General features: G+C 41.0%; 3 protein-coding genes across 6 annotated transcripts; all 3 read left to right on the plus strand.

The window, feature by feature from the left end:
• Window positions 1–406: 406 nt before the first annotated feature.
• LOC113079061 (zona pellucida sperm-binding protein 3-like) lies at window positions 407–2,770 on the plus strand. Of its 2 annotated transcripts, none has more exons than XM_026251252.1 (8): window positions 407–986; window positions 1,197–1,315; window positions 1,402–1,505; window positions 1,578–1,755; window positions 2,126–2,243; window positions 2,323–2,405; window positions 2,466–2,554; window positions 2,628–2,770. In XM_026251252.1, exons 1-8 carry the CDS (start codon window positions 450–452, stop codon window positions 2,708–2,710), a joined length of 1,311 nt encoding a protein of 436 aa, XP_026107037.1. In that variant the 5' UTR covers window positions 407–449; the 3' UTR covers window positions 2,711–2,770. The 2 variants fall into 2 exon arrangements, with proteins under 2 accessions (XP_026107037.1, XP_026107038.1); XM_026251253.1 differs by having other exon boundaries at window positions 2,631–2,770.
• Window positions 2,771–8,265: 5,495 nt separating this feature from the next.
• LOC113079065 (zona pellucida sperm-binding protein 3-like) lies at window positions 8,266–10,621 on the plus strand. 2 transcript variants are annotated; one of them, XM_026251258.1, is made up of 8 exons: window positions 8,266–8,836; window positions 9,049–9,167; window positions 9,255–9,358; window positions 9,431–9,608; window positions 9,985–10,102; window positions 10,179–10,261; window positions 10,322–10,410; window positions 10,484–10,621. In XM_026251258.1, exons 1-8 carry the CDS (start codon window positions 8,306–8,308, stop codon window positions 10,564–10,566), a joined length of 1,305 nt encoding a protein of 434 aa, XP_026107043.1. In that variant the 5' UTR covers window positions 8,266–8,305; the 3' UTR covers window positions 10,567–10,621. The 2 variants fall into 2 exon arrangements, with proteins under 2 accessions (XP_026107043.1, XP_026107044.1); XM_026251259.1 differs by having other exon boundaries at window positions 10,487–10,621.
• A 3,159-nt stretch (window positions 10,622–13,780) lies between these two features.
• On the plus strand, window positions 13,781–16,708 carry LOC113079060 (zona pellucida sperm-binding protein 3-like). Of its 2 annotated transcripts, none has more exons than XM_026251249.1 (8): window positions 13,781–14,358; window positions 14,571–14,689; window positions 14,776–14,879; window positions 14,952–15,129; window positions 16,086–16,203; window positions 16,280–16,362; window positions 16,423–16,511; window positions 16,585–16,708. In XM_026251249.1, the coding sequence occupies exons 1-8, from the start codon at window positions 13,822–13,824 to the stop codon at window positions 16,665–16,667; spliced, it is 1,311 nt and encodes a 436-aa protein (XP_026107034.1). In that variant the 5' UTR covers window positions 13,781–13,821; the 3' UTR covers window positions 16,668–16,708. The 2 variants fall into 2 exon arrangements, with proteins under 2 accessions (XP_026107034.1, XP_026107035.1); XM_026251250.1 differs by having other exon boundaries at window positions 16,588–16,708.
• The last annotated feature ends 4,772 nt before the right edge of the window (window positions 16,709–21,480 follow it).

Raw genomic sequence — 21,480 nt, forward strand, 5'->3', positions numbered from 1 at the left:
AACAAGCATCTTCCTCTCTTTTTTAAAAAACCATAGATCTAACCTTAGCAATGTTCCTGAGGTGGAAAAAAACAGGTACGAACCACAAACTTAACATGACTGTTAAAACACATCGATCTGTCAAAAATGACACCCAGATTTCTCATGTCACTACAGTCAGATGATGATAGACCCTCAAGGACCTGCCTAATCTTAAGGGTAATGTTGTCTGGGGCAAAAATCATCACCTCTTTTATCTGTATTAAGCAGATAAAACGTTCTTAGCTTCCTATTGGGTAGTGATGTTCTTTACTTTTCTAAATTTGGGATGAATAAACTCTACAAGCCCAGAGGAGAATCAAAGTTAATCAATTAAGCTGAAAGGGGAGGAGCCACATTAATTCAAAGCTCTACTAAATAGCAAAGCCAACACTGATGTGTATTGTAGCATTGTGCCAAACTTTGTTAGAATGGGGTTCTTGCAAGGCGTATTAGTGTTGGTTGTGATTGTGGCTTTTGATCTGAAGAGTGCATTGGGAAGTTTGAAACTCCGTCAAAGTCCAAGCAGCAGAAAGCCGCAATCAGCTCCAGCTTCCAGAGTTCCTGATCTTTCTTCTCAAGGGTTCTTGAATCCTTTCCAAAAGGCTTCTCAGCTTCCGAGTCTTGACTACAGAAAATTTGCACAAGACCCTCTTGGTCTTCAGGAGAAGCAGCTGTTGCAGGGTCCAGTCAAGCCTTTGGACTGGAAGTTTCCCATCGTTCCAGAGGTGCAACGTGAGTTGGCGGTCAACTTCCAGTTGAGGAAACCTGTGACTCCCAGTAGTGTGGCTGTTCAATGCAGTGAGGACCGGGTTCATGTGGAGGTAAAGAAGGATATGTTCAGCAATGGTCAACTGATCCAGCCATCTGGTTTGTCTATGGGAGGCTGTGCTGTTGTTGGTGAGGATTCTGCCTCTGGGGTGCTCATCCTCGAATATGCACTACAGGACTGCAATAGTGTGCTGATGGTAAGAATGGTTACGTCTTCCTGGATTAACCAATAAAAGCAAGGGTTGTTCACTAGTATTTGTTGAATGTTAAATCTCCACAGAACCTTTCAGTTTCTGAAACCTGATAACTGACAGCTGCTTTGGGGAACTGCTAGAAACCCTTCTTGAACCTTATTTTTAAGTGTAATTGAACCGAACCCATTTGGTAACCACTTCCGTCTCTTACAGATGACTGCGGATGAGCTAGTCTACACCTTTGCTCTTACCTACACCCCTGTGGCATTTGCTGGCACGCCGATTACCCGTACTGAGGGTGCAGTTGTTGGCATTCAATGCCACTATCAAAGGTAAGCGACTCAACGGATGTCTTCAAGCAGTGTCTTATGGTGTTGTAACCAGAAAACGGTTTATTTGGTATCCCCTTGAACGACAGGCTCCATAATGTGAGCAGTAATGCTTTGAGGCCAACTTGGGTTCCTTATGCTTCAACAGAGGTTGCTGAAGATGTCTTTGTGTTCTCCATGAAGCTCATGATGGGTTTGTCTAGTTTATTTAGATCTTAAGCCTTGTGAAATGAGGCTGTGCCTAAGCTGTTCTTTCCTCTTGCAGATGACTGGGCCAATCAGAGGCCTTCAAATGTTTACTACTTGGGTGACATTATTAATATTGAGGCATCTGTGAAGGTGTACAACCACGTCCCCCTGCGTGTGTTTGTGGACAGCTGTGTGGCCACCCAAGTACCTGATGTGACTTCTGTTCCGAGATATTCCCTCATTGAGAATCATGGGTAAAGTCCTGTCACTTCTCTAGAATGGTTTCAGTTTGTTCCGTGAGCACTCGATCCCTGAGAATTAGGTTGAGTCAAGTGACCATCGGTTTAGCTGTTTTTGGTAAATGCTTTTGGCATCGCTGAGAGTGACTGTCCCAATGTTCATCCTACTGTAAATGGTATGAGAGCTTTAAAATTCGTCTGAAGCGTAGCTTGGTGTTTTTGGTTCAAGTGTGGACTTGTGCGCACTCTAATGGCTTATGTTGCCCACAATCTTTTGTGCTCTGGCTAGGAATTGGTTCGATCCACGAACCCCTACTACAGCGTTAACCACAAACATTGATGCGGGCAACTGGCTGTAAACCTCTTTTCACCCACTCTTTATCAGGTGTCTTGTGGATGCCAAGGCTACGGCTTCCAGCTCCCACTTCTTGCCTCGGACCCAGGAAGACAAGCTCCGGTTCCAGCTGGAGGCTTTCATGTTCCAGGGAGGATCCAGTCCTTCTGTACGTACTATATTGACTGAATCCGCATTCTCTTCCCATCTGCTTTGGTTTTGTGAACCCTTACCGGTGTCTCTTGCAGATCTACATAACTTGTACCGTGAAGGCCACTCTTGCTTCTGCACCCAGTGACGCTCTCCACAAATCCTGTTCCTTTTCCAACGGGTATGTTCATGCTGCTTAAGAACACGATGAAGCTGCCGCGTCTGATTGTTCTTGTTGCAGGTGGCTTGCTGCTGATGGGAACCACCAGGTTTGTGCTTGCTGTGACTCAACATGTGGTCCTGAAGGGGGACGTGATGCTCCTATTGGGGGTAGGTGGCTGCTTTAAGATCGCTTCTGACACTTCATGTGCTCTACTTGACTTGGGGATTTGCCTTTTTTCAGTAGGTGTTCAGTGGGAAGGCAAGGCCTCACTCGGTCCTGTAATGGTTCAAGGACGACAGAAGACTCTAGCAAGACTTCAATAAATGGGGTTGGAAACCCTATTGCTGACTTTCAATAAATGCACAACCTTGTTCTTGCGTCTGCTCTTATTTAGTTTATACACTCTGCGGTTGTGCTCTAAAGATTAGATTCATCTCATTGCTATTTTTACTTTATCTTTACATTGGGTACCATAGATCATGACCTGCTCAGATTGACTAAAAAACTATACAGGTATTCAAGGGCAGGCTACAAGATATTTAGATCCTACCAGTCCGATCGCTACCATTTGTTTATTTAAATGGGTAGTCCTCATTTATCTCCGTCAAAATATGGAGTGCCACAAGGATCCATCCTAGGTCCTCTCCTATTTTCAATATACATGTTGCCCCTTTGGCAATATTAGAAAATATGGGATTAGTTTCCACTGTTATGCTGATGATTCTCAATGAGACCAGATGAGGCTTCTAAATTAGTTAAGCCAACAGATTGTGTTAGTGTAAAAGATTAGATGACCAATAAGTTTCTCTTAAAGTAGTCCAAAACAGATATTGCTTACTAGAGGAAAAACAGTGCACAGAATTTAGTAGTTTACAGCTAGGCAGATGTGCTGTTACTCTAGTCAAAAATCTGGGTAGTATATTAAGCAGCAGCTTGTCTTTTGAATAATCAGGGCATCTTCAATAAACAAGCTACGGGTAGTCCAAAATGCAGTGGCTAGAGTCCTTACCAGGTCCAGAAAATTTGATCCTATTACCAGAATTTTACAGTCTCTGCATTGGAATTTAGTAGTTAGCCATAGAAGTTACAAATTGTTACTACTTGCCTATAAGGCCCTAAATGGTTTAGCTTTTGCTAGTAGTTAGGAAGGCGAAGTCCACTAAAGGAGGTAGAGCTTTTTTGCATTTGGCTCCCAAGCTCTGGAATGGCTTTCCTGATAATGTTTAGGGTTCAGACACTCCGTTTAAATCTAGGTTAAAAACGCCTCTCTTTTGCCAAGCATTTGAGTAATGCATCTCATAATTTGTGATTTCAGTTGTCGCTGATCAAATACACGTTCTTTAGCAGGGGTTAAACTAATTTTACTTCGATAGAACAACAGCTATGCTAATTATGTCTCTATTTGTTTCTCTGTTTGATAGACAAATGATAGACCGATAGGTGTACTATGAACATACTGGAAAGCTGGATTGTGTGATAAGTCTATGTACATTATAAGCAGAACTATGAACACTTACACTAGTGCAATGGACATTTAAAAAAAAAAACCTTTAAAGAGACCTACTGTGAACTTGGTTTAAGCTCAGTTTAAAGAATTAAAGCTGCAGTAGGGAGTTTTGACGCTCTAGCGGTTAATAAACAGAACTGCTTGCGTCTTGCGCAAGAACATCGTAGCCGGAACTACTTCTCTCTGTTTATGTCTATGAAGAATCACAAAGGTACTGGGTTACTCCGCCGCGGTACCCCCGAAGCAATCTAAAATAGTCCGAATATAAACACTTATTATAGGTGCCCCCTAGTGATTCAGGACAAGCCAAAAACACGGTTTGGAAAATGGATTCATGGTGTACTCACTTATTATGTTCATTTTTCTACATTTTGAACACAAACAAAGTTACGGACCGCAGCTCTGATTGGTTGTTTTTTACCGGAGCGATGGATTTCTGCAAATGGCAATAGGACCACTGGGAGAAGCCAGAGGAGCTTGTTTTTTTTCACAGATTATCTGTCTCATATTCTACTGTCAGGACATAATGACAGGTTTAATAAATATGTAAAAAAATATTTTTTTTACAAAAGTTCCCTACAGCACCTTTAAGTTGAATCTGTTGCCCATGACGCTATAAATTCTTCTGCCAAGAGTTCCACTTGAACACCCACTTCCCAGAAGCTCTGCAGATATTTTGTATGCATCTTATGTTGTGAACTAATTGCTTTCTATATGTTGGCTAAATTCAATTGGACAATTTTATTTGTCCTCGCGTCACCGAATATAATTTATCATTTTTAGTGTGTTTCCCAATATGCCTTGACAGTCCATCACAAATCCATCACTTGCTCCGCAATGAAACCACTCTCATTCTGATGGTACCCATTCACTGGGTGAGCAAGTGATGCAACGTTACATTTTTCTAAAGCTGATGAAGAAACAAACTCCTGTACATCTTGGATGACCTGAGGGTGAGCACATTATCAGCAAATTTTCATTGTAGTAATTTATTGCTTTAATCCCAAACATACAGTATATGCAGCGTCCCGTTCAAACAAAGGATTGATGTAAAAAAAAAAAAAAAAAAAATTTTGTTGTTGTGCAGCCAATGTTTTCCATGGGTGGCTTGCACAGAAACATCCATAATCAAAGAGAAAAGCAGTGCAATTTAAGTAAAAATAAAAAATAATTTTTCAAGTCAAGTCACCTTTATTTATATAGCGCTTTATACAAAACAGATTGTGTCAAAGCAACTGAACAACATTAATTAGGAAAACAGTGTGTCAATAATGAAAAATGACAGTTAAAGGCAGTTCATCATTGAATTCAGTGATGTCACCATTCAGCTCAGTTTGGTTTAAATAGTATCTGTGCAATCATTTGCAATCAAGTCAACGATATCCTTGTAAATGAAGTGACCCCAACTGAGCAAGCCAGAGGCGACAGCAGCAAGGAACCAAAACTCCATCGGTGGCAGAATGGAGAAAAAACCTTGGGAGAAACTAGGCTCAGCTGGGGGCCCAGTTCTCCTCTGACCAGACGAAACCAGTAGTTCAATTCCAGGCTGCAGCAAAGTCAGATTGTGCAGAAGAATCATCTGTTTCCTGTGGTCTGTCCCGGTCCCCACTGTCTTTCAGGGCTGTAGAGGTCCTTTCTAGATGCTGCTCCACCATCTGGGCTGGATAAGTACTGGATCCGGGTGACTGAAGTGACCAGCTGATGGGGATACAGACTTGATCTGGTGGCTACAGTGACCTCAGAATAAGAGAGAAACAGACTAATATTAACGTAGCAATTCTTCTACATTGGGTGTTATGGGAAGGTTCCCGGTTCCAGTTTACCTAATTAATGCAGCCTAAAAATGCTTTAACGGATTTGGATTTTAGAAGCGTATTAGTGTGTTATGTGTAAGTCAGGTTAAAGAGATGGGTCTTTAATCTAGATTTAATCTGCAAGAGTGTGTCTGCCTCCAAAACAATGTTAGGTAGGTTATTCCAGAGTTTAGGCGCTAAATAGGAAAAGGATCTGCCGCCTGCAGTTGACTTTGATATTCTAGGTATAATCAAGTTGCCAGAGTTTTGAGAACGCAGTGGATGTGGAGGACTATAATCTAACAAGAGCTTTTTTGGAGGACTATAATATAACAGGAGCTTTTTTTTTTCAAATACTGAAGTGTTGAACCACTGATGGCTTTATAAGTAATAAGCAAGATTTTAAAATCTATACGATGTTTAATAGGTAGCCAGTGCAGTATTGATGCAGGCTAATATGGTCATACTTCCTGGATCTAGTAAGAACTCTAGCTGCTACATTTTGGACTAGCTGGAGTTTTCAGAATTTAGCAGTAAGAAAACACTTGTCATCCAGTTTTTTTATATCGACTATGCATTCCGTTAGTTTTTCAAATTGGTATGTTTTGCTGGGCCAAGAAGAAATATAGAGCTGAGTATTATCAGCAAAATAGTGAAAGCTAACACCATGTTTCCTGATGATATCTCCCAAGGGTAACATGTAAAGCGTGAAGAGTAACAGCCCTAGTACTGAGCCTTGTGGTACTTCATGCCGCACTTGTGATCGATATGATACCTCTTCATTCACTACTAAAAAATTCATGGCAGTCATAAAAGTATGATTTAAACCATGCTAATGCCCTTCCATTAATGCCAACAAAGTTTTCTAGTCTATGCAAAAGAATGTTGTGGTCAAAATTGTGGAACGCAGCACTAAGATCCAATAGCGTTAATAGAGAGATACAACCACAATCAGATGAAGAGAGCAGGTCAATTCTAACCAGAGGCGGACAGAGCACACAGCTTCATTACTTGAGTAAAAGTACAGATACCTCTTATTCAAGTACAAGTCAGATGTCTACTTAAGTAAAAGTAATGAAGTACTTCTTTTTAAAAGTACTTTATTATCAAGTGTACCAGAGTACATTTTCTGAAATATTCCATTACTAATGCCACAGTGCTTACATTTATGTACGGAAATGTCCTACAAAGAGTTATGAAAAATGTTAATGTTAATACCTTGGATAATGTAAAAGGAGTTGAAAGTAAAATTAAGTCATTTTCATCTTTTTAGCATATTGCTTTGTTTAACATTTCTCACTTGCCCACAAGGCAATAGCACAATGGAAACGTTCTGACAAACCTCTGCTAGAGTTTTAATGGATTTTTTGCACCCACATTTGAACCTGACTGTGTTAAACACACTGCATACTGAAGAACGAAGCAAATGCTCAGCTTACATTAATGTTTAATATCAGAAAAGAAAATGCACCTAACAATTGTGTTTCTCTGTTGTTTTCATCAATCAAATCAATAAACCTAAACCAGCAAAGAAGACAATATAGCAAAGTTCTGACACACCTCTGAACCTGACCATGTTATACACGCAGCATAGAAGAGAAAATACTATAATTTTAAATAATACTGTGCTGCACAGTAATATAAAAATAGACAATAAAATAAAATAACAACTGTTCAAATAAACACCTAGTACAACACTACAACTATAAATTCCATAAAACTTCAATAACAAACAAATCATATTGTTAATTAAAAGCTTGTCCAAAAAAGGGAGCGAGTTCCAGAGCCTTGGAGCCTCAACACAGAAAGCACGTTCACCTCTTGTCTTAAGATGTGTTCTGGGAACAATTAAAAGATCTAGGCCTGAAGACCTCAAAGACCCATATGGAGTATTTATATGCAATAGATCCTGGATGTAAGAGGGTGCTTGACCATGCAAGACTCTGAAATAATGACCAGAATTTTAAAATGCACTCTATATCCACATGAACACATGATTTGTAAAAATTGATAGCCTGAATGCACTGTAAGTCGCTGTGGATAAAAGCGTCTGCTAAATGCATAAATTTAATTTAAATGTAATAATTTCATATCCAACAGGAAGCCAATGAAGGGCCTTACGCACAGGAGTAATGTGTGATCTCTTGCTGGTCCTAGAAATAAAAGGATGAACAAGCATCTTCCTCTCTTTTTTAAAAACCATAGATCTAACCTTAGCAATGTTCCTGAGGTGGAAAAAAACAGGTACGAACCACAAACTTAACATGACTGTTAAAACACATCGATCTGTCAAAAATGACACCCAGATTTCTCATGTCACTGCAGTCAGATGATGATAGACCCTCAAGGACCTGCCTAATCTTAAGGGTAATGTTGTCTGTGGCAAAAATCATCACCTCTTTTATCTGTATTAAACAGATAAAACGTTCTTAGCTTCCTATTGGGTAGTGATGTTCTTTACTTTTCTAAATTTGGGATGAATAAACTCTACAAGCCCAGAGGAGAATCAAAGTTAATCAATTAAGCTGAAAGGGGAGGAGCCACATTAATTCAAAGCTCTACTAAATAGCAAAGCCAACACTGATGTGTATTGTAGTATTGTGCCAAAGTTTGTTAGGATGGGGTTCTTGCAAGGTGTGTTAGTGTTGGTTGTGATTGTGGCTTTTGATCTGAAGAGTGCATTGGGAAGTTTGAAACACCGTCAAAGTCCAAGCAGCAGAAAGCCGCAATCAGCTTCCAGAGTTCCTGATCTTTCTTCTCAAGGGTTCTTGAATCCTTCCCAAAAGGCTTCTCAGCTTCCGAGTCTTGACTACAGAAAATTTGCGCAAGACCCTCTTGGTCTTCAGGAGAAGCAGCTGTTGCAGGGTCCAGTCAAGCCTTTGGACTGGAAGTTTCCCGTCGTTCCAGAGGTGCAACGTGAGTTGGCGGTGAACTTCCAGTTGAGGAAACCTGTGACTCCCAGTAGTGTGGCTGTTCAATGCAGTGAGGACCGGGTTCTTGTGGAGGTGAAGAAGGATATGTTTAGCAATGGTCAACTGATCCAGCCATCTGGTTTGTCTATGGGAGGCTGTCCTGTTGTTGGTGAGGACTCTGCCTCTGGGGTGCTCATCCTCGAATATGCACTACAGGACTGCAATAGTGTACTGATGGTAAGAACGGTTACGTCTTACTGGATTAACCAATAAAAACAAGGGTTCTTCACTAGTGTTAGTTGTATGTTAAACATCCACCGAACCTTTCAGTTTTTGAAACCTGATAACTGACAGCTGCTTTGGGGAACTGCTAGAAACACCCTTCTTGAACCTTATTTTTAAGTGTAGTTGAACAGAACCCATTTGGTAACCACTTCCGTCTCTTACAGATGACTGCGGATGAGCTAGTCTACACCTTTGCTCTTACCTACACCCCTGTGGCATTTGCTGGCACACCGATTACCCGTACTGAGGGTGCAGTTGTTGGCGTTCAATGCCACTATCAAAGGTAAGCGACTGACTGGATGTCTTAAGCCGTGTTTCTTGTGGTGTTACAACTGGATGACCATATATTTGGTATCTCTTTGAACTACAGGCTCCATAATGTGAGCAGTAATGCTTTGAGGCCAACTTGGGTTCCTTATGCTTCAACGGAGGTTGCTGAAGATGTCTTGGTGTTCTCCATGAACCTCATGATGGGTTTGTCTAGTTTCTTTAGGTCTTAAGCCTTGTGAAATGAGGCCGTGCCTAAACCGTTCTTTCCTCTTGCAGATGACTGGGCCAATCAGAGGCCTTCAAATGTGTACTACTTGGGTGACATAATTAATATTGAAGCATCTGTGAAGGTGTACAACCACGTCCCCCTGCGTGTGTTTGTGGACCGCTGTGTGGCCACCCAAGTACCTGATGTGACTTCTGTTCCGAGATATTCCTTCATTGAGAATCATGGGTAAAGTCCTGTCACTTCTCTAGAATGGTTTCAGTTTGTTCCGTGAGCACTCGATCCCTGAGAATTAGGTTGAGTCAAGTGACCATCGGTTTAGCTCTTTTTGGTAAGTGCTTTTGGCATCGCTGAGAGTGACTGTCCCAATGTTCATCCTACTGTAAATGGTATGAGAGCTTAAAAATTCGTCTGAAGCGTAGCTTGGTGTTTCCGTTTTTGGTTCAAGTGTGGACTTGTGCGCACTCTAATGGCTTATGTTGCCCACAATCTTTTGTGCTCTGGCTAGGAATTGGTTCGATCCACGAACCCCTACTACAGTGTTAACCACAAACATTGATGCGGGCAACTGGCTGTAAACCTCTCTTCACCCACTCTTTATCAGGTGCCTTGTGGATGCCAAGGCTACGGCTTCCAGCTCCCACTTCTTGCCTCGGACCCAGGAAGACAAGATCCGGTTCCAGCTGGAGGCTTTCATGTTCCAGGGAGGATCCAGTCCTTCTGTACGTACTATATTGACTGAATCTGCGTTCTCCCATCTGCTTTGGTTTTGTGAACCCTTACCGGTGTCTCTTGCAGATCTACATAACGTGTACCGTGAAGGCCACTCTTGCTTCTGCACCCAGTGACGCTCTCCACAAATCCTGTTCCTTTTCCAACGGGTATGTTCATGCTGCTTAAGAACACAATGAAGCTGCCGCGTCTGATTGTTCTTGTTGCAGGTGGCTTGCTGCTGATGGGAACCACCAGGTTTGTGCTTGCTGTGACTCAACTTGTGGTCCTGAAGGGGGACGTGATGCTCCTATTGGGGGTAGGTAGCTGCTTTAAGATCACTTCTGACACTTCATGTGCTCTACTTGACTTGGGGATTTGCCTTTTTTCAGTAGGTGTTCAGTGGGAAGGCAAGGCCTCACTCGGTCCTGTAATGGTTCAAGGACGACAGAAGACTCTAGCAAGACTTCAATAAATGGGTGTTGGAAACCCTATTGCTGACTTTCAATAAATGCACAACCTTGTTCTTGCTTCTGCTCTTCTTGTCTAGTTTAAACGCTCTGGGTTTGTGCTCTAAAGATTAGATTCATCTCATTGCTAGTTTTACTTGATCTTAGTGCTGCATTTGGCACCTCAGACATGCTCAGATTACAAAACTATACAGGTATTCAAGGGCAGGCTTAAAGATTTAGTCCTCATTTATCTCCGGCAAAATATGGAGTGCCACAAGGATCCATCCTAGGTCCTCTATCCCCCCCCCCCCCCGCCATTACCCCAATTTTACAGTGTTTGTATTGGATATCTATGTTCCATATCAGTCACAAATTACTACTCCCCTGTAAGACCCTTAATGGTTTAGCTCCTGTATACCTAACTAGCCTTCTACCCAGGGGGCAAGGAACTTGGAAGTTGAAGTCGGGTGGGGGCTGCTATCTTTTAGCAGAACTTCACTTGCGTTAGCATTCCCATTGACTCCCATTCATTCTGGCGTCATTTTGACAGCGAATAACTTTACATCCGAGGCGTTTAAAGACTCTTTGTCCATTATTTCTAAAGATACACGAGAACTTAAAAAGGGCTCCGTTACCTTCTGTTACATTATTGCCCCGTAGAAACAGTTTTTGTAAAAATAGGCTAACGATTTCGTCATAACCACTCGACTCTGTCGCATTACCGTACAGACAGGAGGAGAAGCTCGCAGGCAATTAACTTAATATGGCGTACTGGCGTTACATTTTAAAATACTATACAATGTTTAATACGGAGCCAGTGCAGTATTGATGCAGGCTAATATGGTCATACTTCCTGGATCTAGTAAGAACTCTAGCTGCTACATTTTGGACTTGCTGGAGTTTTCAGAATTTAGCAGAAAACTTCAGTATGCAGTGTGTTTAACACAGTCAGGTTCAAATGTGGGTGCAAAAAATCCATTAAAACTCTAGCAGAGGTTTGTCAGAACGTTTCCATTATGCTGTTGCCTTGTCGGCAAGTGAGAAATGTTAAACAAAGCAATATGCTATCTGTACTTTTACTCAAGTAATGAAGCTGTGTGCTCTGTCCGCCTCTGGTTAGAATTGACCTGCTCTCTTCATCTGATTGTGGTTGTATCTCTCTATTAACGCTTGTCATCCAGTTTTTTTATATCGACTATGCATTCCGTTAGTTTTTCAAATTGGTATGTTTTGCTGGGCCAAGAAGAAATATAGAGCTGAGTATCATCAGCAAAATAGTGAAAGCTAACACCATGTTTCCTGATGATATCTCCCAAGGGTAACATGTAAAGCGTGAAGAGTAACAGCCCTAGTACTGAGCCTTGTGGTACTCCATGCTGCGCTTGTGATCGATATGAAATCTCTTCATTCACTGCTAAAAAATTGATGGCGGTCATATAAGTATGATTTAAACCATGCTAATGCCCTTCCATTAATGCCAACAAAGTTTTCTAGTCTATGCAAAAGAATGTTGTGGTCAAAATTGTGGAACGCAGCGCTAAGATCCAATAGCGTTAATAGAGAGATACAACCACAATCAGATGAAGAGAGCAGGTCAATTCTAACCAGAGGCGGATAGAGCACACAGCTTCATTACTTGAGTAAAAGTACAGATACCTCTTACTCAAGTACAAGTCAGATGTCTACTTAAGTAAAAGTAATGAAGTACTTGTTTTTAAAAGTACTTTATTATCAAGTGTACAAGAGTACATTTTCTGAAATATTCCATTACTACTGCCACAGTGCTTACATTTATCTACGGAAATGTCCTACAAAGAGTTATGAAAAATGTTAATGTTAATACCTTGGATAATGTAAAAGGAGTTGAAAGTAAAATTAAGTCATTTTCATCTTTTTAGCATATTGCTTTCTTTAACATTTCTCACTTGCCGACAAGGCAATAGCACAATGGAAACGTTCTGACAAACCTCTGCTAGAGTTTTAATGGATTTTTTGCACCCACATTTGAACCTGACTGTGTTAAACACACTGCATACTGAAGAACTAAGCAAATGCTCAGCTTACATTAATGTGTAATATCAGAAAAGAAAATTCACCTAACAATTGTGTTTCTCTGTTGTTTTCATCAATCAAATCAATAAACCTAAACCAGCAAAGAAGACAATATAGCAAAGTTCTGACACACCTCTGAACCTGACCATGTTATACACGCAGCATAGAAGAGAAAATACTATAATTTTAAATAATACTGTGCTGCACAGTAATATAAAAATAGACAATAAAATAAAATAACAACTGTTCAAATAAACACCTAGTACAACACTACAACTATAAATTCCATAAAACTTCAATAACAAACAAATCATATTGTTAATTAAAAGCTTGTCTAAAAAGATGAGTCTTTAAGTGTTTTTTAAAAGATTCCACAGAACTCATAGATTTCAGAGCTAAGCCACAACCCAGAAAGCACGGTCACCTCTTGTGTTAAGATGTGTTCTGGGAACAATTAAAAGATCTTGGCCTGAAGACCTCAAAGACCCACATGGAGTATTTATATGCAATAGATCCTGGATGTAAGAGGGTGCTTGACCATGCAAGGCTCTGAAAGTAATGACCAGAATTTTAAAATGCACTCTATATCCACATGAACACATGATCTGTAAAAATTGGTAGCCTGAATGCACTGTAAGTCGCTTTGGATAAAAGCGTCTGCTAAATGCATAAATTTAATTTAAATGTAATAATTTCATATCCAACAGGAAGCCAATGAGGGGCCTTACGCACAAGACTAATGTGTGATGTCTTGCTGGTCCTAGAAATAAAAGGATGAACAAGCATCTTCCTCTCTTTTTTAAAAAACCATAGATCTAACCTTAGCAATGTTCCTGAGGTGGAAAAAAACAGGTACGAACCACAAACTTAACATGACTGTTAAAACACATCGATCTGTCAAAAATGACACCCAGATTTCTCATGTCACTACAGTCAGATGATGATAGACCCTCAAGGACCTGCCTAATCTTAAGGGTAATGTTGTCTGGGGCAAAAATCATCACCTCTTTTATCTGTATTAAGCAGATAAAACGTTCTTAGCTTCCTATTGGGTAGTGATGTTCTTTACTTTTCTAAATTTGGGATGAATAAACTCTACAAGCCCAGAGGAGAATCAAAGTTAATCAATTAAGCTGAAAGGGGAGGAGCCACATTAATTCAAAGCTCTACTAAATAGCAAAGCCAACACTGATGTGTATTGTAGCATTGTGCCAAACTTTGTTAGAATGGGGTTCTTGCAAGGCGTATTAGTGTTGGTTGTGATTGTGGCTTTTGATCTGAAGAGTGCATTGGGAAGTTTGAAACTCCGTCAAAGTCCAAGCAGCAGAAAGCCGCAATCAGCTCCAGCTTCCAGAGTTCCTGATCTTTCTTCTCAAGGGTTCTTGAATCCTTTCCAAAAGGCTTCTCAGCTTCCGAGTCTTGACTACAGAAAATTTGCACAAGACCCTCTTGGTCTTCAGGAGAAGCAGCTGTTGCAGGGTCCAGTCAAGCCTTTGGACTGGAAGTTTCCCATCGTTCCAGAGGTGCAACGTGAGTTGGCGGTGAACTTCCAGTTGAGGAAACCTGTGACTCCCAGTAGTGTGGCTGTTCAATGCAGTGAGGACCGGGTTCATGTGGAGGTAAAGAAGGATATGTTCAGCAATGGTCAACTGATCCAGCCATCTGGTTTGTCTATGGGAGGCTGTGCTGTTGTTGGTGAGGATTCTGCCTCTGGGGTGCTCATCCTCGAATATGCACTACAGGACTGCAATAGTGTGCTGATGGTAAGAATGGTTACGTCTTCCTGGATTAACCAATAAAAGCAAGGGTTGTTCACTAGTATTTGTTGAATGTTAAATCTCCACAGAACCTTTCAGTTTCTGAAACCTGATAACTGACAGCTGCTTTGGGGAACTGCTAGAAACCCCCTTCTTGAACCTTATTTTTAAGTGTAATTGAACCGAACCCATTTGGTAACCACTTCCGTCTCTTACAGATGACTGCGGATGAGCTAGTCTACACCTTTGCTCTTACCTACACCCCTGTGGCATTTGCTGGCACGCCGATTACCCGTACTGAGGGTGCAGTTGTTGGCGTTCAATGCCACTATCAAAGGTAAGCGACTGACTGGATGTCTTCAAGCAGTGTCTTATGGTGTTGTAACCAGAAAACGGTTTATTTGGTATCCCCTTGAATGACAGGCTCCATAATGTGAGCAGTGATGCTTTGAATCCAACTTGGGTTCCTTATGCTTCAACGGAGGTTGCTGAAGATGTCTTGGTGTTCTCCATGAAGCTCATGCTGGGTTTGTGTAGTTTCTTTAGATCTTAAGCCTTGTGAAATGAGGCTGTGCCTAAACCGTTCTTTCCTCTTGCAGATGACTGGGCCAATCAGAGGCCTTCAAATGTGTACTACTTGGGTGACATTATTAATATTGAAGCATCTGTGAAGGTGTACAACCACGTCCCCCTGCGTGTGTTTGTGGACAACTGTGTGGCCACCCAAGTACCTGAAGTGACTTCTGTTCCGAGATATTCCCTCATTGAGAATCATGGGTAAAGTCCTGTTACTTCTCTAGAATGGTTTCCGTTTGTTCAGTGAGCACTCGATCCCTGAGAATTAGGTTGAGTCAAGTGACCATCGGTTTAGCTCTTCTTGGTAAGTGCTTTTCACGGTCGCTGAGACTGTCCCAATGTTCATCCTACTGTAAACGGTATGACCGTTTTAAAACTTGTCTGAAGCGTAGCTTGGCATTTCCGTTTTTGGTTAAAGTGTGGACTTGTGCACACTCTAATGGCATATGTTGCCCACAGTCTTTTGTGCTCTGGGCAGGAATTGGTTCGCTCTACGAACCCCTACTACAGTGTTAACCACAAACATTGATGCGGGCAACTGGCTGTAAACCTCTTTTCACTAGGGATGGGTACCGAAACCCGGTATTAAAATGGCCCGGGGCTAAATTATGAAAGCCCGTAGTATCCATAAGATCTGACTATCGGTTCTGCTTTCGGTACTGGAGGGAAAAAATTAATGTACTATGGATTTTCTTAATGTTATCGTGCACATCTTATCTCACCAAACATTTCTAATGTGCGATCCTATTAAGATGCTTGTCTGTGAGATCTGTCATGCGCGCCGCGGAGTACGCGTGTACGGTGCACACACACGCATGAGGGCAAGGGGCCGTTCACATATCACTCAAGTTCGTTATTTCAAATGTAGGCGTACGGTATGTGCGCTCATAATGGAAGCTTTTTTTTTTTTTTTTTTCAGAATGTCTTAAGTGCACTGCAGGTCATGTAACTTCCTCCCCTTTTCCGTAACCATGTTGAAAGCTCTTCCAAGATGAAGGAACCGCTGATAGCTGTATGGGGAATTTTTTTTTTTTTTTAGTAGCGGTGCTACTGAAAGCAGTTTTTAGTGTTGGACCGTTAAGCAGTATCGGTAGGAGTAGTAATGCCGTTAAAGCCTTAACGATACCCATCCCTACTTTTCACCCACTCTTTATCAGGTGCCTTGTGGATGCCAAGGCTACGGCTTCCAGCTCCCACTTCTTGCCTCGGACCCAGGAAGACAAGATCCGGTTCCAGCTGGAGGCTTTCATGTTCCAGGGAGGATCCAGTCCTTCTGTACGTACTATATTGACTGAATCTGCGTTCTCCCATCTGCTTTGGTTTTGTGAACCCTAACCGGTGTCTCTTGCAGATCTACATAACGTGTACCGTGAAGGCCACTCTTGCTTCTGCACCCAGTGACGCTCTCCACAAATCCTGTTCCTTTTCCAACGGGTATGTTCATGCTGCTTAAGAACATGATGAAGCTGCCGTGTCTGATTGTTCTTGTTGCAGGTGGCTTGCTGCTGATGGGAACCACCAGGTTTGTGCTTGCTGTGACTCAACTTGTGGCCCTGAAGGGGGACGTGATGCTCCTGTTGGGGGTAGGTAGCTGCTTTAAGATTGCTTCTGACACTTCATGTGCTCTACTTGACCTGGGTATTTGCCTCTTTTCAGTAGGTGTTCAGTGGGAAGGCAAGGCCTCCCTCGGTCCTGTAATGGTTCAAGGGCGACAGAAGACTCTAGCTGGGCTTCAATAAATGGGGACAACCCTATTGCTTCCAATAAACCAAAAACCGTGTTCTTGCTTCTGCTCTTCTTGTCTAGTTTAAAAACTCTGGGTTTGTGCTTTAAAGATTAGATTCCTCTCATTGCTAGTTTTACTTCATCTTAGTGCTGCATTTGGCACCATAGATCCTGACATGCTCTGATTACAAAACTATACAGGTATTCAAGGGCAGGCTCAAAGATGTTTAGATCCTACCAGTCCAATCGCTACAGTTTTGTTTGTTTACTTGGGTAGTGGTCCCATTATCACCAGTAAAATATGGAGCGCCACAAGGATCCATCTTGGGGTCTTATTTTAAATATACATGTTGCCCCTTGGTAACATTAGAAAATATGGGTTTAGCTGCCACTTAGATCTCAAAGAGACCAGATGACATTACGTGTGTTAATGTAAAGGATTGCATGACCAATTTTCTCAAATTCGGATTAGTCCATTATTACTTACTGGGCCTAAAAAAGGTACACCAACTACAGTTTGCAACTAGATTGCTGTGCGGTTACTTTCTCTACAGCCAAAAATCTGGGTGGTATATTAGACCGCAACTTGTCTTTTGAAAGCTGTTTCTGATGCAGAAAAGCTAGTTCATGCAATCAGAACCTCTAGACTATTGTACTGCACTTCTACAGTAGGTGGTTGTCCAGCATTTTCAATAAGCTACAGCTAGTCCAAAATGCTTACCATGTCAAGAAATTCTGATCATACTACCCCAATTTTACAGTCTCCGCAATGGCCACCTATTAAGATCTGTTTAAGTTCCAAATTATTACTTGACTAAGGCCCTAAATTGTTTAGCTCATTTTTTTTTAACTAGTCTTATACCATGCTTCAATCACTCTAAGGTCACAAAATGTTGGATAGTAAAGTCGACTTAAGGAGATTTATGCATTTGGCTTCCAAACTCTGGAATAGCCTTCATAATGTTCGGGGTTCAGAGACACACCGTTTAAATTTAGATTAAAAACATATTTTACCAAGCATTTGTATAATGCATCTCATGATTTGTGACTGCAGTTGTATCTGATCAAATGTGCATTATTATTATTTGGCTTTGGTTAAACTAATTAATTTTACTTCGTTAGAACAGCATCTACGCTGATGTCTTTGTTTCTGTTTTGTCATGAGATTTACATCCTGTGGTAACTAAGGTTTACACAACCTCCAGTCTGGATCCAGAACACCTGAGAAGAGATGATGCCAAGCCATCAGAAGACCTCAGATGATGCTAACCCTTAAACAACATACAGAACTACCAAATATTGTTACAAGTGTGATTTCATTATATAATTGCTGTTAATAAGAGTGTTCATCTGGTTGACTACGTCTTGTATTTTTCAGAAAATTCCTGTTTTTTTTTTTTTAAATGCTATCAGCATGATAGACAAATAGGTGTACTATGAACATACCAGACCGCTTTATTATGTGATAAGTGTATTTACACTATAAGCAGAGCTATGAACATTTGCAGTTGTGCAATGGATATTTGAAAAAATAAGTGCATGGAAAAATGTTCCACTGTGCAAACGGAATCTTCTGTATGAAAGAACAGTCAGTAGTGCAAGTAATGAGTGTACATTTTTTGTTGTTGCTGTAAATCAATGGGGCTCAGTGGGCAGAATTCAGTAAGGAAAAGACAATACAAAAAACACAAGCGAGACTAGCTGCTGTGTGTGGACACACCGCCCTCTTGTTCCAGACTGCAGCAAAGTCAGATTGTGTCAGATTTCTGCTGATATTCAGAACTAGGGGTCCTCTCTAGAAGCTGATCCACCTCCTGGTCTGGAAACGTACTGGATCTGGGTGACTGCAGTGACCATCTTATCTGGATACAGACTGGATCTGGTGGCCACAGTGGTGGACAGTAACGGAGTAGCTTTACTTCGTTACTGTACTTAAGTAAATTTTTCAAGTATCTGTACTTTACTGAAGTAGTTTTATTTTGAGTAACTTTTACTTTTACTTCACTACATTCCAAAGCATAAGATCGTACTTCTAACATCACTACATTTCATAAAACATATCGTTACTCCCTATAATATATCACGTGCTCCGACATGCAGAAGCGGTGTCTGATTCATCATGAACGAACTGAGTCTTTTCAAAATAAACCTTTAAATCGGATCGCGAATCGCACCAAACGATTCGTTTACGAATTAGAATGATCCGATTGCAGCTGTTCTGGAGTCGACCACTCACTGATTCAAATGAACCATTTAGTGTGAGTCTACAGAAGTAAGAATCGTGAGATCTTGTGAGCGGGTGCGTCTGATGTTGCTAAAAGTAAGTTATTAATGTCGGAATTTAGGATTAACTATTGTAACTGAAAATCATATTTTTTATTATTTATTTTATATATTTTATTTTGATAATTTAGAATTATTACTGAAATACAACCTTTTTTTGTTTCAAACAGTTCATTGAACAATAATAAATGAAGTACCTGAAGCTGACAATGAAGTAAATGTATAATAATTAGCAAAGATGATTAATTTAGCAGACGCGCTTGAGGACCAAACACAGCAGAGCGGTAGGAAACTTCACTCCTCTTATTATTTCTCTTTTACTATAGCGATTTATTTTTAGATACGTGATCTGAGTCTTTCATAGAGTTGTAGAGTTAGAGTTATTAGAGAAATATAATTATTTTTACATTCTTTGGGACTTCTGGACTTCGGAGCATGTTCGTGACTCCGTTGATTCAGATCGGCACTTCGGAGCATGTTCGCGACTCGGTTGATTCAGATCGGCACTTCGGAGCCTGTTCGCGACTCGGTTGATTCAGATCGGCACTTCGGAGCATGTTCGCGACTCGGTTGATTCAGATCAGGACTTCGGAGCCTGTTCGCGACTCAGTTGATTCAGATCGGGACTTCAGAGCCTATTCGCGACTCGGTTGATTCAGATCGGGACTTCTGGACTTCGGAGCATGTTCGCGACTCCGTTGATTCAGATCGGCACTTCGGAGCATGTTCGCGACTCGGTTGATTCAGATCGGGACTTCTGGACTTCGGAGCATGTTCGCGACTCGGTTGATTCAGATCGGCACTTCGGAGCCTGTTCGTGACTCGGTTGATTCAGATCAGGACTTCAGAGCCTGTTCACGACTCGGTTGATTCAGATCGGCACTTCGGAGCATGTTCCCGACTCGGTTTATTCAGATCAGGCATTCGGAGCCTGTTCGCGACTGGGACTTCGGAGCCTGTTCGCGACTCGGTTGATTCAGATCGGGACTTCAGAGCCTGTTCGCGACTCGGTTGATTCAGATCGGGACTTCTGGACTTCGGAGCCTGTTCGCGACTCAGTTGATTCAGATCGGCACTTCGGAGCCTGTTCGCGACTCGGTTGATTCAGATCGGCACTTCGGAGCCTGTTCGCGACTCGGTTGATTCAGATCGGCACTTCGGAGACTGTTCGCGACTCGGTTGATTCAGATCGGCACTTCGGAGCATGTTTCGCGACTCCGTTGATTCAGATTGGGACTTCGGAGCATGTTTGATATTTTTTTTTTTTAATTCAGATCTCGAAGCAGGAAGTGTTTGTCAAACAGTTAATTGGTGATAAATTAATATTTGGATTTTAGGCTTTTTTTTTTTAGACGAGTAACGTTATACAGACATGAATGTTTATTCAGAACGGTACTGAAAATAAGTAAATATTGTAGCTGATGCTAAATGTCTAGCAGGCTTGCTGGTGCTAACTTGAGGTAATTTTTATAAATAATGTCCAAATATTTTTATTCAACCACCTATATATATATATATATATATATATATATATATATATATAAATATATATATATATATATATATATATATATATATATATATATATATATATATATATATAGGTGGTTATCTATATTTATATATAGATATATAGATATATAGATAGATAGATAGATAGATAGATAGATAGATAGATAGATAGATATAGATATATAGATTACATCTGGGGAGAAAAGAAAGGATGTGATGTTCAGAACATGGTAACTACAGTAATTATCAAAGAGGGGAAGAAATGCACCCCGTTTGGCCAGGGGTGTTTTTACACCACAGACAAGGTTTGAGAAGGAAAAAAATCATTAAGAAAATATAATTATATTTTCCTTAAGATGTTCTTCCTAACTGCAGGCCTTATTATCTTGTCATATAAAACAGTGGTGTTCTGTAAAACCACAAACTTTAAAATACTTTTTTCTTACGGGTGAAGATCAGATTATCATCTCTGTTTTCTCTCAGGTACATCACAGTGTAAGCTTCACAGTGAACATTACTCTCGTAAGCGTAGTCCATATCAACAACAAAAATATATCTTGACTCCATATAGTGGTTATTTTGGAAAAAGGTATTTTGAGCAGTAGGATTGTAAAAAAAAAAAACATGGTCTTTACAGGGGATCTGTCTCTGGGCTCGTCTAGTTGTCCTGGTCTCCGCTGTCTTTCAGGGCTGTATTGGTCCTTTCTAGATCCTGATCCACCATCTGGGCTGGATACATACTGGATCCGGGTGACTGCAGTGACCACCTGATCTGGATACAGACTGGATCTGGTGGCTACAGTGACCTCGAAAAAAGAGAGAAACAGACTAATATTAGTGTAGATGCCATTCTTCTACATTGGGTGTTATGGGAAGTGCTCCCGGTTCCAGTTTACCTAAATAATGCAGCCTAAAAATCCTTTAACGGAGTTGGCTAGTTTGAACTAGCTGGAATTGGTTTATTAAGCATGCAGAGCAACCACCCAATAAAGCATTACAATAATCTAACCTTGAGGTCGTAAATGCATGGAT

Source organism: Carassius auratus, unplaced genomic scaffold (assembly GCF_003368295.1).
Source record: "Carassius auratus strain Wakin unplaced genomic scaffold, ASM336829v1 scaf_tig00027103, whole genome shotgun sequence".
Lineage (NCBI taxonomy): Eukaryota > Metazoa > Chordata > Actinopteri > Cypriniformes > Cyprinidae > Carassius > Carassius auratus.

What these genes read in the sequence shown, in the direction of transcription:
- LOC113079061 (XM_026251252.1), top strand. Translation starts at nt 450, where the DNA reads ATGGGGTTCTTGCAAGGCGTATTAGTGTTGGTTGTGATTGTGGCTTTT. An exon ending in ATTCAATGCCACTATCAAAG is followed by an intron (nt 1,316 to 1,401) that starts GTAAGCGACTCA and finishes CTTGAACGACAG; the next exon opens with GCTCCATAATGTGAGCAGTA. An exon ending in TCCCTCATTGAGAATCATGG is followed by an intron (nt 1,756 to 2,125) that starts GTAAAGTCCTGT and finishes ACTCTTTATCAG; the next exon opens with GTGTCTTGTGGATGCCAAGG.
- LOC113079065 (XM_026251258.1), top strand. Translation starts at nt 8,306, where the DNA reads ATGGGGTTCTTGCAAGGTGTGTTAGTGTTGGTTGTGATTGTGGCTTTT. An exon ending in GTTCAATGCCACTATCAAAG is followed by an intron (nt 9,168 to 9,254) that starts GTAAGCGACTGA and finishes TTTGAACTACAG; the next exon opens with GCTCCATAATGTGAGCAGTA. An exon ending in ACGTGATGCTCCTATTGGGG is followed by an intron (nt 10,411 to 10,483) that starts GTAGGTAGCTGC and finishes GCCTTTTTTCAG; the next exon opens with TAGGTGTTCAGTGGGAAGGC.
- LOC113079060 (XM_026251249.1), top strand. Translation starts at nt 13,822, where the DNA reads ATGGGGTTCTTGCAAGGCGTATTAGTGTTGGTTGTGATTGTGGCTTTT. An exon ending in TCCCTCATTGAGAATCATGG is followed by an intron (nt 15,130 to 16,085) that starts GTAAAGTCCTGT and finishes ACTCTTTATCAG; the next exon opens with GTGCCTTGTGGATGCCAAGG. An exon ending in AGGGAGGATCCAGTCCTTCT is followed by an intron (nt 16,204 to 16,279) that starts GTACGTACTATA and finishes TGTCTCTTGCAG; the next exon opens with ATCTACATAACGTGTACCGT.